Raw genomic sequence first — 16,170 nt, 5'->3', positions numbered from 1 at the left:
GACTTTAGGGCAATTTCAAAAGACATCGTGCATGAACCCGCAGAGATTTCTTTGAAGTCGCCCCCGAATTCACACTGAACGCGGATTTGAAAACGTGCGAGTTCATCTGAACTTGCATGATTTCAAAACCGCATTTCAGTCCGAATTCAGGGGTCACTTCAAAGACATCTGCGTTTGGTTAATGCACAGATGTCTTTTTGAAATCGCCCCCAAAGTCGTCAAAAGTAGTGCAGGAACTACTCTTGGAAACTGGTGCGGCGCTGCAAAGTCAGCGTCGCTCCGATTGCCAGCAATATGCTGTGATTTGACTTGCAACTTGACCTGTCAAAACTATCCAATGTGAACAGGGCTAAGGCATAGTTCAGCGTTACCAAATCACCGCCTATGTAGATAAGGGGCACCTGTAGATTTGAAATTGTCCCCAAAGTCGTCAAAAGTAGTGCAGGAACTACTCTTGGAAATTGGTGCGGCGCTGCAAAGTCAGCGTCACTCCGATTGCCAGCAATAGGCTGCGATTTGACTTGCAACTTGACCTGTCCAAACTATCCAATGTGAACCGGGCTCCAATGTGAACAGGGCTAAGGCATAGTTCAGCGTTACCAAAACACTGCCTATGTAGATAAGCGGCACCTTTAGATAAAAACAAACTGTGCAGTTTTGACCAAAATTGAATAATGCCCTCCCTATAGGTGTAGGCCCTTTACATACCTCCTGAAGCCTGGCTGAAAAACTCAGAGATGGCAACATCCCATGTTGCCTTGTTGCTAGAACGTTACTAAGAGACACCTAGCTCTTACTATTCACCTCCACCATCACAGGAGCAAGCTCTCAAATGCTGAACTCACAGCTACTATGTCAGAGAAGAGAGCACATGTGAGGCCCCTACTGATCATTTTTTTCTTCAGTTTTAGCCCTACCAAAAACATTAAAGCCTATGGAGCTCATCACCCCAGTCTGTCGCATTTTTAAAAGTCCTGCATGCTGGGAAAAAAAACTGGTCTTCCCATTGAAATTAATAAAAAAAAATTAGCAAAAGCATACCCACTGTTGCGATTTTGGTGCTTTTTTGGAATTGCGTGTCCTTTTTCTACAGGTGAAAAATGCACAACAAATGTGGCAAAAGCGCAGATGCGTTTTTTACCGCGTTTTTGAAACTGAGCTGTGTGAAAGCAGGCTGAGAAGGTTTGAATCTAAGAAGGGCTAGAAGTCTCTTAGCAACATCCTAGCAACAAGGCAGGATGGGATGATGTGATCTCTGGCAGTTTCTCAGTCAGGTTTAGGAGCTATGGAAATAGCCTCCACCTATACCAATAAGCACAGTTTATCTACAGGGGCTCCTTACCTGCGTAAGCATTTTTTTTTTTTCCATAAAGATTGCCTAACCATTTAATGTGGCTATACACTAATCAAAGTTCAGCCGGTTCAGCACAGATCAACTGAATTTTGATCAGTGTGTCGTCCTTCCTCAACAGAAGTTGATCAGGGGATGCTGAGACATGCTGGAAAACTTGGTTGAGAGGACTGGTCAAAATTCAGTCCTTGTGTAGGCTCCTCCACTCAACAGAACTGGATTGTTAAATCTGTTTCTGTTGAAAAGCATGTTGGAAAATTCTCTGCAAAAAAGCAACTGCAGACAATCAACGGCGGTTAAAGCTATCAGAATACAATATCCTGGCGAAAGGATTCCTCCTTCCACCCAATGGCATCTTAAGAGCATTATAGGCCCCGGGCAATGCAGTGCACTGGGGCCCTGCCTACACAATCCCCCACGAGAATAAAAATGAAAATTACTGATAAGGCGATATTTATTGGTACCTCTAACAAAATCAGTGTTTAAACGTTAACACAACATTTGGACAATATAACACAAGCTTAAAAAACAAATTGCAGACTGAAATGGCAAAGTACGAAAGCACTATGAATTATTTATTAAATTTGCGATACTTCTTTGTAGGGAATTCTTTTATAATTGGGTTGAAGTCAATGGTCTTTAGGATGTAATTTTCTATTTGCATGAGTGAAAACCATTGTGCTGCGAAGCTCATGTTGTATTACACAGCCCCCCCCCCCCATGGATCCCTTTTACATACACAGTTCTCCATCCCACACCTCTTCATCCCTTTTACATTACATAGCCTCTCCCATGGACCCCTTTACATTACACAGCTCGACACCTCTTCACCACTTTACATTACACAGCCTCTCCCATGGAGCCCTTTACATTACACAGCCCCCTCCCCCCCATGGACCCCTTTACATTACACAGCTCGAAACCTCTTCACCACTTTACATTACACAGCCTCTCCCATGGACCCCTTTACATATACAGATCTCCACCCCACACCTCTTCACCCCTTTTACATTACACAGCCTCTCCCATGGACCCCTTTACATACACAGATCTCCACCCCACACCTCTTCACCCCTTTTACATTACACAGCCTCTCCCATGGACCCCTTTACATACACAGATCTCCACCCCACACCTCTTCACCCCTTTTAAATTACACAGCCTCTCCCATGGACCCCTTTACATTACACAGCCATGGACCACTTTAAATTACACAGCTCCCCACACCTCTGGACCACTTTACATTACACAGTCTCTCCCATGGACCCCTTAACATTACACAGCCGCCCCATGGACCCCTTTAAATTACACAGCTCATCCAAGCTCTCCCCCTTCTTAACTTAATTGGGCATGCTGCATGCAGAGCGGGAGACACAGGAGAGCGAAGCAGGGAGCAGGAGACACTAAGGCAAAACGAAACCGCAGCCCTGAATAGACAGCGCAAGCTGCCGGAGTTAACTTTCCAAGTTACCGGGCAGGTGATTGGTTGCTAGGGGGTCCTAGCAACCATTAAACTGCTCATTAACGTAGAAAGGTAACTCGGGCAGCTCCAGCTGTCTAGGCAGCACTGCTGTTTCTCTCTCTCTCTCCCTCTCTCCCACTCTTCCTCAGTGCCTCCTGCTCCGCTCTCCTGTGTTAGTGAGCAGCGAAGGCAGTTGGGTGGCCGGCCCTAGGTGTTACCCCTCAGGTGGGACATGGCTGTCGGGACTAATGCTTGGCTGGGGCTGGGCAGGTGGGACCCCCCGGGCAACTGCCCAGCGTGCCCATGCGGTAAAATTGCCCTGCTTCCACCTCGTTCCACTGGCTGAAAAAAAATGTACACGGTATGGCCAGCTTTACATTACTTTCTTCCTGGCATTTGGCTCTTTAGTGCTTACGTATGTAATTTTGTTATCGGCCATTACACCTAATCTAAATTAAAGAATAATCAAACCCAAAAAAATATATATTGCAGGTTATGAGTCATTAGTCGAGGCGACTCTCTTCCTTTTTTAAGGCTAAGAACCTTTTCAGCATGTACAGAAAAATATCTGTTTATCTACCTGAATTCCAATGTCCTTGTAACGTCCTGTGCATTGAACTGATGTTCAAACAATCTGCTCTTTTTTCCAAGCTCTTTTCCCCAGACTACGAAAAAATGCCTCCCTACATAATGAAGATGAGGAGTGAAGGTGTGATTTAGTCAAAAACATTTTTAAAAATTAGTGATTAGTTGCCAAGATCAGCCAAGTATCAACCATGGATCCCTTTATAGATGCAGTGCAGAGTAAATGTAGCCACCCTAGGACAGGATATGTTATTTGCAGGATTACCAGTTATAAATAAGGGCATAAAAGACTGAAAAACAGGAAAATTAATACAACCACCACATTGAAAGACTGCTAAGCTGCAATGTATAAAAAGGTTTGTTTTGGAGTTTAGATACCCTATAAAATTACACTTTATTCACCTAGTAGCCTTGGTGTGCTAGAGTTCTCGGGGAGTAATTGCTGATCTTTATTCACTGGTTGGTTCTCCATGTAGCTCAACTAGTCACCGGTACAGCAACATCTAACACAAGAGAATTGGCTGATGGGTTCATCCAAGAAGGGGGGATCAAAGTTGTGCTGATTGTAATTTTGTGCTTTTACAGAAAATAAAAAATACACTTTATTACCAAAACTATTGGGGCGCCTTTACATGCACATAAACTTTAATGGCATCCCAGTCTTAATCCTTAGGGTTCAATATTGAGTTGGCCCACCCATTGCAGCTATAACAGCTTCAACTCCTCTAGGAAGGCTGTCCACAAGGTTTAGGAGCGTGTCTATGGGAATGTTTGACCATTCTTCCAGAAGCGCATTTGTGAGGTCAGGCATTGATGGACAAGAAGGCCTAGCTCACAGTCTCCGCTCTAATTCATTGCAAAGGTGTTCTACCAGGTTGAGGTCAGAACTCTGTGCAGGCCAGTCAAATTCCTCCACCCCAAACTCGCTCATCCATGTCTTCATAGACCGGGCTTTGTGCACTGGTCCAAATCATTTGGTGGACGGGGGATTATGGTGTGGGGTTGTTTTTCAAGGGTTGGGCTTTACCCCTTAGTTCCAGTAAAGGGAACTGTTAAGGCATCAGCATACCAAGACATTTTGGACAATTTCATGCTCCCAACTTTGTGGGAACAGTTTGGGGATGGCCCCTTCCTGTTCCAACAGGACTATGCCCCAATGCACAAAGCAAGGTCCATAAAGACATGGATGAGCGAGTTTGAGGTGGAGGAACTTGACTGGCCTGCACAGAGTCCTGACCTCAACCCGATAGAACACCTTTGGGATGAATTAAAGCACAGACTGCAAGCCAGGCCTCCTCTCGAACATCAGTGCCTGACCTCACAAATGCGCTTCTGAAAGAATAGTCAAACATTCCCATAGACACACTCCTAATCCTTGTGGACAGCCTTCCCAGATAAGTTGAAGCTGTAATAGCTGCAAAGGATGGGCCAACTCAATATTGAACCCTATGGACTGGGATGCCAATAAAGTTCATGTGCGTGTAAAGGAAGATGTCCCAATATTTTTGATAATATGGTGTATATCTCTAATGTGTGTTTCCATGAGCTATATATATATAGAGCCAATGTATATGCTTTAATAAAAAGTATTAACTACAATAGGATTCTATAGGTCTGATATTTAACCCCTGCACTACAATCAATTCCCAGCTTCTTTAAGTTGACTTTGGCCTACTTTGTGATTCAGATGTCCCTACCAGAAAGCATACCAAGATCCCCAGTGCAGCAGTAAAACAAATTAGAGAAGAACATACTGTACCCTAGTCTGCTGATTGAACAGTGAATTAGCAATACTGTTAAGGTCATCCCGCTGCTCACTCTGCTTTTTCCTCCTGTCAGCGTGTTGCCTATTAGCACTTATGTACTACACTAATCCCTCCCTGTTGTGTAGGAAGCTGGTTTCTGTTAAATTATTTCATCTCTTTTTTTTTTTTTGAAAATCTTTTTATTTGGTTTTTGCAAAGATAATGAGTTACATACATAACAGTTGCATTATAACATAACTTACATAACTTATGAATAATTGGATAACTGAGAATTACAATTAAATGACTGAACAAAAGTTTAAAGTATAAAGGTATGAAGATATGACCCACAGCAGCAGTAATTGGTATAAATGTCAAGGACAGCGTAGCACCCAAACATACAACGAAATCAATCTCACGCCACGACCCGTGGGGGAGGGCGCGGGGTGGGGCAGTGCGGCGCTATAGCCACTCCGGGGGGGACGCCCCAAAGGGATCCTGCTGCGTCCCCTCTCTTAGCCCCATCTCCACTTCCCCCCACCCACGTCCCCCAGCACAACCTCCACAGTATCAACTACATACATGACAAGAGAAATTTAGATTATCGGGTACCACGCTGTCCAACATAGTCAGTCCAGGCGGACCATCTCGCCCGAAACTGTTGCATTTTAAAGGCAGAGATAGCTAGAGTTTTTTCGTGTGCATATGATTCTCCTACTATTTGTACCACCTCTCTCCTGGTAGGGATATCCTCACATTTCCACCTACGTGCTATGGACAACCTTGCAGCAAAAAGGATATTCTGAACCACTGTCCTCAATTGGGGAGGGTATCTGTCAATATTTATGCCTAGTAGTGCCTGTTCTACCGCAACCTTGTTTAGCATTCCCGTCACCTCCGCAATCAGTTTAGAAACAGAAGCCCAGAAACTCCGCAAGGAGACACAGGACCACAAAACGTGGAGTAGAGTTCCAACTTGCCCACACTGTCTCCAGCATAAGTTTGAGACGCCTGGGTAGTACTTGGCAATAGAATATGGCGTTTTATACCACCGCTGATGTATTTTTAAAAGACCTTCCCTAAAATTGGAACATCTCGTGTGGGTAGCTGTATGGGTATAAGAACGTAACCACTGAACTTCTGTAAAGTCCTGACCTAGATCCCCCTCCCACTTTATGTGATAGGCGTTTTTCACAAATGTCTTCTTATCGTGTAGGGAGGCATAAAATTTACCTATTCCTTTTGTGTGTTGATTGATTCCGAAGCACAGCATGTGAATCGGTTCAGGAAAAGGGATGTCGACTGAGGATACTTTGGAAATCAAGTGGGACACTCTAGAGTATGTGAAAAATTCCTTAGCAAACAACGGATAGCGGGTACACCATCCAGAGAAGGAAAAACCTGCCGGGTTGTGTGTGATATCTTTAAGCGTGTGGAGGCCATATGTGGACCAGTGCCCCAAATGTAGGCCTGGGGATATGAAAGAGAGCGCCGTCAAAGGAATAGGGACATCTACTCTTCTAGTTCGCTTGGCACTGTGAGCATAAAAGTAGCGCCATGTCTGTATTGTGGGCATAATAGTAGGGTGCGCCATTGGGTAAATGCCATTAGCCAATGGAATACTGAGAATGAGGTCCGCTAGGGTACCTTGAGTAACCACTGCTTGCTCAATGGACCTCCAGCTAGGTGTCTGTGCGTGTTTCAACCAGTGTATGGATTGGGTGAGTATAGCAGCCATATGGTAATCCCGCACATCTGGGACACCCATACCCCCCATGAGAGGGTGTTTGATCAGGTGCATGTGGGAGCAACGGGGTTTTTTACCAGCCCAGAGGAATTTAGATATTAGAGACTGCACTGATCTGTAAAACATTAAGGGAATCTTGATGGGGAGTGCTCTAAACAGGTACAGGAGCTTTGGGAATGTCAGCATTTTAAACGCAGCATTCCTGCCTGACCAAGTAAGGTAGAATTTGCCTAATCTAGCTAACTCCTGTGTGAGGACGTCAAGGAACGGTGTAAAGTTTGATCTGTAAAGGTCCCCCGTCTTGCTGGTAAGCTTGATACCTAAGTAGTCGATATGGCCACTACCCCATTGAAAAGGGACACTGCCTTGAATCTCCTTCGTCATGTGTTCGGGAATTGCTACGCCTAACATGTTCGACTTAGTGTCATTCACCTTGTAATATGAAACCGAGCTAAATTCTTTGAGCACCTCCTGGACTGCCAACAAAGAGGTCCGGGGAGATGTCACAGACAAGATGACGTCGTCCGCAAACAGCGAAATCTTGTTGTTGATTTTCTTAATATCTAATCCCCCAATACCCGGGTGGCTTCTAATTTTTTCTGCAAAGGGTTCCATCAATAAGACAAACATCAATGGGGATAATGGGCACCCTTGGCGAGTGCCATTTGTTATATTAAATTTGGAGGAAAACATTCCTTCTGTGTACACATAGGCCGAAGGTGCCTTATATAATGCTAGTATTGCGTCTAGAATCTCACCCCCCATGCCGAATTGTTGCAGAACTTTATGAAGATAACCCCAGTGTATCCTGTCAAAGGCCTTTTCGGCATCAAGGGACAGGAACACAGTGGGAGTACGAGTGGACTCGGCATGGTGGATGAGATTCAGCATTCTCCTTGTAGCATCGGTGGCCTGACGGCCCATTACAAACCCTACCTGATCTTGTTTGACAAGGCCAGGCAGGAACTTCGAGATTCTGTTTGCCAGAATCTTTGCGTAGACCTTCAGGTCCACGTTTAGCAAAGAAATGGGCCTGAAGTTCTTCGCGCAATCCAGGGGTTTCCCCGGTTTAGGTAATGTAACCACAGTAGCCTCCAACATCTCAGGGGGGAAGGAGGCAGAGGAGGCAGCCTTGTGGAATACCCTCTGGAGTTTCGGGGTTAGAATATGCGTGTATTGCTTATAGTACTCCGAAGAGAACCCATCAGGGCCAGGAGCTTTATTAATGGGTAGAGATTGAATGACTCTTTCGATTTCAAGATCAGTTATAGGGAGGTTCAGTTCCTGTAAGTCTGTGGCTTGTAATTTGGGTAGGGAAATCGAGGCGAGAAATTTGTCAATGTCTTCTGGTGATGGTTGTGGGGTGGTCACGTCATCATGTAAGTTATACAGCTCACCATAATAGTGGCTGAAGGCGTCGGCAATATCCTTAGGGTTGGTCAATGTCTGTTTCGAGGAATGGTGCGTCAAATTAGATATACGCTGTCGGGCCTGCTTGTCTTTCAGTTGAGTCGCTAACAGTTTGCCAGCCTTGTTGCCATGGGCAAAGGAGTTGGCCTTCAGTCTGCGTACATGGGCCTGGTGCTGTCCTATCAGTAGTGATCGGAGCTCATGTTGTGCATCGGATAATTGGTCGCTAATGTCTGGAAGGGGGGTGCATTTGTTCAATGTTTCCAAATTTTGGATCTTTTTCAAAAGATCGTCCAGTTGCTGCCTCCTCTGCCTCCTCAGTGCAGCACTCTTAGACATAAGGAAACCACGCATAAAAGCCTTATGAGCATTCCATACAATCAGTGGGCATACATCCCCCGTTTCATTTGTTCGGAAGAATTCCTCCAAGGCCTCACGGACCTCAGACGAAGACCCCGAATCGCAAAAGATACTTGTGTCGTTTTTCCACCTATTAGCCCTCGTGGAGAACACCCGCGGGCCAACCGTCATCGACACGGGGGCGTGGTCCGACCATGTGATCTGACCAATGGAAGAGTCCACAATTTTTTGTAGCAGGAATTTGTCTGTAAAGAACATATCTATCCTCGAGTAGGAGGCATGAACCTTTGAGAAAAAGGAGTAATCTCGCTCCGTAGAGTGATGACACCGCCATACATCCTGGAGGCCCGTGGATTTTAAAAAATTAGTGAGGTCTGATCTCCGGGGGTATGTGCGGGCCCCGCTGGAGATGTCTTGGCGTGTGTTAGCTACTAGGTTCATGTCTCCCCCCAGGATCACATGACCCCTAATGCTCGGTTGGAGGTGTTTCCATAGTTTAGTGATATATGAAAATTGTCTCACATTTGGGGCGTAGATATTGAGGATGGTATATTCAACATTATTAATTTCACAGTGTAAGAGTATATAGCGACCGTCCGGGTCTGAGAGATGAGCATGGTATTTGTAGGGCACAGAGTCCTTAACGATAATGGCCACACCTCCCTTCTTTTTGGGGCCATTTGCGTAGTAGATGTGTGGAAATTGATTGTTAGTGAGTCTGGGAGGATCTGTGGCGCAGAAATGAGTCTCCTGTATTAGCATAATATCACATTTTTGAGACTTCACTTCACGCCAGAGCATATGCCTTTTAAATGGGCTGTTCAACCCATGGACATTGAGGGAGGTCAGTTTAAATGCCATGATGTGGTAGGAGTAGTGAAACTTCGGTCAAAAAGACAACAATGTGGGAAAGAAATAAAAAACAGTGTCTCAGTGCAGAGCGGGTGACAATGTCCAAGAGATCCTACCCCAATCCGGTGCGTCGGTAACAGCGATGATGCTGGCAGTCCAGGAGTTCCTGTAGTGAGGCTGTAGAATTCAGGTTGACTTGGTGGAACCTTGTAGGGCTGGAGAGATGCTACCGTGGGTCATAAACGGTAGAAGATGAAAAAAAGAAAAGAAACAGCAGGGATAAATTTACCAACAGTTCAGTGTGAATCACTATGTATGCAGAGCCCTGCAAACAAACGTTAAATAACCTTATATGGGCACAGGTATGTGAACCGTGCCAACTTTCTTTTAAAAATGAGGCGATATCCAACTGGAAATCTGAGCAGTGTTGATACTGCTAATCCGGGGAACTTAAGAGAACACAAAACACGAGAGTAGCCGAACAGAACATTCGGAGACGGTAGGGCCGAGTGTTGGATCATATGGAGGGTCAACTCCAAGGGATCAGTGAAGTTCCAGGAGGTCATTTAGATCAATTCGAAGCAGGTAGCTCAGGATCCCAAGTGGCCGTTTGAGCCCCAGGAGGTTCTGTCGTTTCCAGAATGTCCCACTGTCGAAGGAGCTCAATGCCCCGTTCCAGGGTGGAGATTTTAAATTCCTTATCCCCTCTAGTAACAATGAGGGTTGCAGGGTAGTTCCAGCGATACTGGATATGATGATTTCTAAGGGGTTTAGTGATAGTCACTAGATTCCTCCTCCGGTTCATAGTGTGAGCTGAGAGGTCTGCATAGAAGGACAGGCCCTGCATACTAGGTGGGAGATCCACCGCTTTACGCACTTTTGCCATAAGTTGCTCCTTCACTGTGTAAAAATGGATCCTAGCTATGGCATCTCTAGGATATTTGTCTGGGATATGTTTGGGCTTCGGTAGCCTGTGGATCCTGTCGATGGCCAGATCACCCAGAGCCGTGTTAGGAAGGATTTCCTGCATAATAGATGTAAGGAATGCTGCTAGGTCTGGTGGTTTAACCGACTCAGGAATGCCCCTGATTTTGACATTGTTCCTTCGGGAACGATCCTCAAGATCAGCCACCTTTGATTTGAGCCAAACCAGATCATCATCATGTTCATTATGGGCGTCCACCATATTATTAAAAGTGTCCGCGAATTCCCCCATCTTGTTTTCTATGGTGGAGACCCTGTCAGATACTGCTGTGACTGCTGAGCTGCATTGTGACACCAGTTGCAGCATGTCAGAATGGATAGCTGACCTCAAAGACAGCATTACATCTTTAAACATCGATGCCAGCACGGGGTGATCCCCAGCAGGGATGGTTGCTAGTGTGTCCTGGAACTCCAGGGTGTCATCCACAGATATACTGCGGTGAGGGGGAGACAGTTCATGGAAGGTTTTTTGCTTAGACTTCACAGGACTGCTAGATTGTGATCCTGAGGTCGAATGCTGAGCAAGGAGCAAAGGGTCCGCCAGGGAGCTCGGGGAGGATCCCCTCCGTGCCGAGCTAGAAGGCTTCTGTGACTGAGTGCTGGGAGCTCGCGGCGGGCCAGCGCCATCTTGGCTGAGCGGCCTGGTGTGAGGTGAAAAGAAGTCTATCATCTTACCAGGTCTGCAGCGGTCTTTGCGCTTTTGTGGCATGTTCGGGTGATGCCTGGGACTGTCCGGTGCGTAGCTGGCTGGTTTTGGGTTGACCCTCTGTGTTCTACTTGCTCCGGTGTGTCTGTTTAGCGAGGAGCTTCTGGCTCACGCTTCCATCTGCCTCGCTAGCCGGCTCCGCCCCCTATTTCATCTCTTTTTATGGAATGTAGATTGGTGATTTTTTTAACATCTACCTGGAGTTTAGCTTTAGAAGGAATAATTATTAGTTCATGACATTTTTCTGTGATAACATGGTAGTGAATATAAAATATGCTGCAAGTTATGTCTGTAAATTTCACTAATAAATCTCATTCCAACGGTTATCATAGTTCTTCCAGTTCATTGCTTTGCTTGACAACCGCAATTAGCTTCCAATATCAGTTAATTTGTGATCTGACATACCAACTGTTTAAAAAAATGTATGATCTAACATAAATATGTGATTATCTCTCTGAGAGTGTAGTTCTTTTTAGTGCTTGTTTGGTGAATTGTGACCTGTGAATACCGGTAGACCATTCTTTAATCTGCTACAATAAGATTTGTCATTTTCTGTAAAACAGCCCCATCTGCTGGTCAGTCTAATCCAATTGTGTCCAGTGAGAACCTAAAAAAAATATATGTACTGTGCATGTGCAGATCAATAACATTTATTAAATGTCACTTCACCTGCCTGTCTTTTTTTTTTTTCTTTTCATAGTGCACGCCGGCAGACAACAAACCGGCCTGCTCCAGGAGGCGGAAGACCCAAACCTCAGCCTAAACCAAAACCAAGCGTGCCACAGTGCAAGGCTCTATATGCATATGATGCACAAGATACAGATGAGCTTAGCTTTAATGCCAATGATGTCATAGATATAGTCAAGGAAGGTAAATACTATAGATGTGATCTACATACAATTCTCTCACACTGTCCTTGTATATAGGTCCTGTCTGCTTTCATGTTATCCGTTATTTTTATTTTTTTTAGATGGCCAAACTTGGCTGCATAGAAATCAGAAATACTTAAATGGCTGATAATGTACTTGTGAAAAATAAATCATAGTCCACCCATCCAACATGTGTATGTTTACCAACTGCTGTCATCCAGCCTCTTTATCAACAGCCATATTTACAATTGATCTTCCACCAACACATCTCATTTCACAAGGCCAGTTAAAATAGAAGTAGATGTAAATCTTCATTGTATAATGAGGGGTTTTTGCAAGATGCTGAACGCAAGAATCCATAAAGCTGACTGGTAACAGACGGTCATCTGAACATTCCACAATGGGGATGCTAGGAGAGGACATTAGACTGAAGGTCATCTGAACATTCCACAATGGGGATGCTAGGAGAGGACATTAGACTGAAGGTCATCTGAACATTCCACAATGGGGATGCTAGGAGAGGACATTAGACTGAACACAAGGGGCAATACTCTGAGAAATAGTAGATGTACCCGAGACACTGAGGATTCAGGCCCTTATCCAAGTAGGGGACAGCTAGAGTAGGTCTCGGTCTAACTTCTAGGTCATGGGTACCTCCGGAGAAGAGGGATGCAGAGGTACTACAGTGCCTTGAAAAAGTATTCATACCCCTTGAAATTTTCCACATTTTGTCAGGTTACAGCCAAAAATGTAAGTTTATTTTATTGGGATTTTATGTGATAGACCAACACAAAGTGGTACGGAAGGAAAATGATAAATGGCATTCAAAATGTTTTACAAATATGTAAAAAGTGTGGGGGGGCATTTATATTCAGCCCCCCTGAGTCAATACTTTGTAGTACCACCTTTCACTGCAATTACAGCTGCAAGTCTTTTTGGGTATGTCTCTACCAGCTTTGCACATTTAGAGAGTGACATTTTTGCCCATTCCTTGCAAAATGACTCAAGCTCTGTCAGATTGGATGGAATGTCTGTAAACAGCAATTTAAGGCTTATTTAATTAACCGCTTGCTTACCGCCGCACGACTATTTACTGCGGCGGTCAGCCCCGTACAGGCAAAGTGACGTAGGACTACGTCGCTAGCCTGTGAGGCTCTAGGGGGCGAGCGCGTGCCGCCGGAGGCATGCTCCCGCCCCCGCTCGTTTCCTAACAAGTCCACGCGTGTGATCGGCGGACCCGATGTCCGACGGTCACTCGCGATCTCCCCGTGGAGAGGGAAAAAGGCAGGCGGCTGATGTAAACAAAGCCGCCTGTCATGTTCTCACCTGTTCTCCCTGATGTAAGAACAGAGATCATGCGATCCTGCTATGAAGGATCATATGTCTCTGTGGTTACATCACTAGCCACACCCCTTTACAGTTAAAAGGACGCCCCTAGGGACACACTTAACCCCTGCATCACCAATAAAGTTAACCCCTTCCCTGCCAGTGTCATTTTTACAGTAACAGTGCATATGTATAGCACTGATTACTGTAGTAATGTCACTGGTACCCCCAAAAGTGTCAAATGTCAGTCAAGGGTCCAATCTGTCTGCCGCAATGTCGCAGTCCCGCAAAAAAAAAAAAAAACCGCAGATCGCCACCATTACTCGTTAAAAAAAAAAAAAACACCAAAAATGACAGAAATCTTTCCCTTAGTTAGTAAACGCAATAACTTTTGGGCAAACCAATCAAAATACGCTTATTGCAATTTTTTTTACCAAACATATGTAGCAGAAAACAAATTGGCCAAAAATGTTAAAAAATTTAGATTTTTACATTTTTTTTGGGGGGGGGGGGATTTCATATAAAAAAATTTGAAAAATATTGTTTTTTTTTAAATTGTCGCTCTTTTTTTGTTTATAGCGCAAAAAGTGAAAATCGCACAGGTGATCAAATACCACCAAAAGAAAGCTCTATTTGTGGGAAAAAAAAAGGACGTCAATTTCATTTGAATACAGCGTCGCATGACCGCGCAATTGTCCGTTAAAATCACCCAGTGCCGAATCGCAAAATAGGGCCTGGTCAGGAAGGGGGTAAAATCTTCCGGGGCTTAAGTGGTTAAGCTTTGACAAGAAAAACTGGAAGCTATTTAGTTTTTATGCAGAACTACACCAGATTTTGTATTCAGTTTTAGTAAATCAACCCCCGTGTTTACTGCCTTACCTTCCTACTTTGAAGTATTACATCTAGATTGGGTTTACACTGGTGCAACGCTAGACCTCACATGTGATTCGCCCTGCACTGCTGTGTAGATCACATGCGATGTCTGTGCAATGCAAATTCAGCCATACAGATGTATAGCTGAATGTGCATCGTATTCGCACCAAAATGGTGCAAGAGCCTTTTTTTGGTCCACACCGGAATCAGAATGCATGGCCTTAATTGATGGCACGTTTCTCAAGTACAAAATATGAAAATGGGTTTACAAAAAAAACTCCTGTACAAAATTAATTGCATTAGGTTATTGCCTGATTCCAAGGATTCTATATCTATGTATCACATTTATGACCTCATACTGCTCTAATAGTAAAATCTCTTCTAATTTGCAGATCACTCAGGATGGTGGACAGGCCGACTACGTGGTAAACAAGGACTCTTCCCTAATAATTATGTGACCAAGATATAACTGTCAGACTTCACCTGGACCATCCCAGCCTTTTCTATTTATCACCTTCCAGTAACTCTAAAGTGCCTAAGATCTGTATTCGAGAATATCAGACCAAATGACAGCCCTGTGCCTGTCAGAGGGGCAGCCTTTCAGCTACAGACAACCCAAATCAAGGACACCAAAGCACTGAACTGGAAGCTATTTATTGCCTTTAATCCTATATCTGGACTTTGCTGCCCAGTAGATCACAATGCATTGCTGAGCAGTGCGTTGCAAGAATTTACAGTAGCAAGATGGCTAAAGGGAGTGAATGATATGACAAGTTTTTGATAGCAAGTGCCTTAATTTTCTTGTTTACTGATAAGTTATATGAAGATGAAGACTGTTTCTCTCTCCAAGTGAAGGAAATAGATTCATATGCTGCTAACACATCACTGACTGACATAGGAAAAGGCAATGCGGAATGAAACGGGATTCAGTAAGAATGTAGTTGCTATATATCGATAGATTGCAGAATCTGCTAGGCACTGCGTATTAGATGTATATTCACTGCACAGTTGCATAGTCTTATATGAAAATATGGCTGGCCCATGTTAATGCTGTTACCTGTTACAGGGAACATCTCTGAAACTGTAAATGGATAATTCAAATGACACATACTGTACATATATATATATAAATATATACAAAAGTATATAATTATGTTAAAATTACCCATGAATGTATAACATAATCTGATTTTAAATGCAATTTTGAGGCTATTATATCAGGTACTTAACAAAATATGCACTTACCGCCATGTTTTTAAAGCTTTGTAGCCTTAACTTTTGCTTACGATGGAAATGAGTTGGTGTAATGTGGAAATGACTAGGTGTTGCAAATGTCCTAAATGCCCATTAACCGAAACCAGCCCAGTCTGAAACCATTAATAGGCTATTTAATAAATATCCTTTGTTTTTACCTGCATGAGTTCTTTTATTTTTTCTTCCTGTGATTGCTTTCCTGCATATTTGTGACCTCCTTAATCTGATAAGGCTGTATTTGGTCAATGACCTTGTGCAAATATGACCAGTGGCCATATTAGATCAATGATGTCACAAGCATCTCTGCCCTTTTTTATGAGCGGTTGTGGGGTGAGGAATGTCTTGACTGAAGCTGATGGGCACAGATTTAGCAGGTGTGGCAGTTTGCTTCCGGTTTTAGTGAGAGTGTCAAGTTCGGAACAAAACATATGCTCATCCCTAATCAAAATATAAATCAAGACGAAAGTAAGGTGATGCAACCCAGTCTGACAGTTCCCAGGCTAGAGCTAAAACATCATTGTGCCAAGCTAGTAGACTCCCTCTGCTTCTAGATAGACATCCAAACCGCAAAAAGTCAGCAACAAGGTGAAAGTAAAAATTCTTCTTTATTGATGCAAGGAGTAAAAGTGTTCCATGAGACAACCAA

At 44.1% G+C, this 16,170-nt stretch overlaps 1 protein-coding gene across 1 annotated transcript in view; it reads left to right on the top strand.

Annotated features, from left to right (window-relative positions):
- MYO1E (myosin IE) overlaps positions 1-15,681 on the top strand; it is a 276,218-nt gene extending 260,537 nt beyond the window's left edge. Inside the window, exons 27-28 of the mRNA XM_082253069.1 lie at positions 11,903-12,072; positions 14,663-15,681. Of these exons, the coding sequence (XP_082109195.1) occupies positions 11,903-12,072; positions 14,663-14,739 (247 nt within the window). The 3' untranslated portion in view covers positions 14,740-15,681. The remainder of the gene's footprint in view (positions 1-11,902; positions 12,073-14,662) is intronic.
- The last annotated feature ends 489 nt before the right edge of the window (positions 15,682-16,170 follow it).

Source organism: Pelophylax lessonae (genome assembly GCF_965119305.1).
Source record: "Pelophylax lessonae genome assembly, chromosome: 4".
In the NCBI taxonomy this organism is placed as follows: Eukaryota; Metazoa; Chordata; class Amphibia; order Anura; family Ranidae; genus Pelophylax; species Pelophylax lessonae.
Note: the sequence above shows the minus strand (reverse complement) of the source record. Positions and strands in the feature narration are given on the sequence as shown.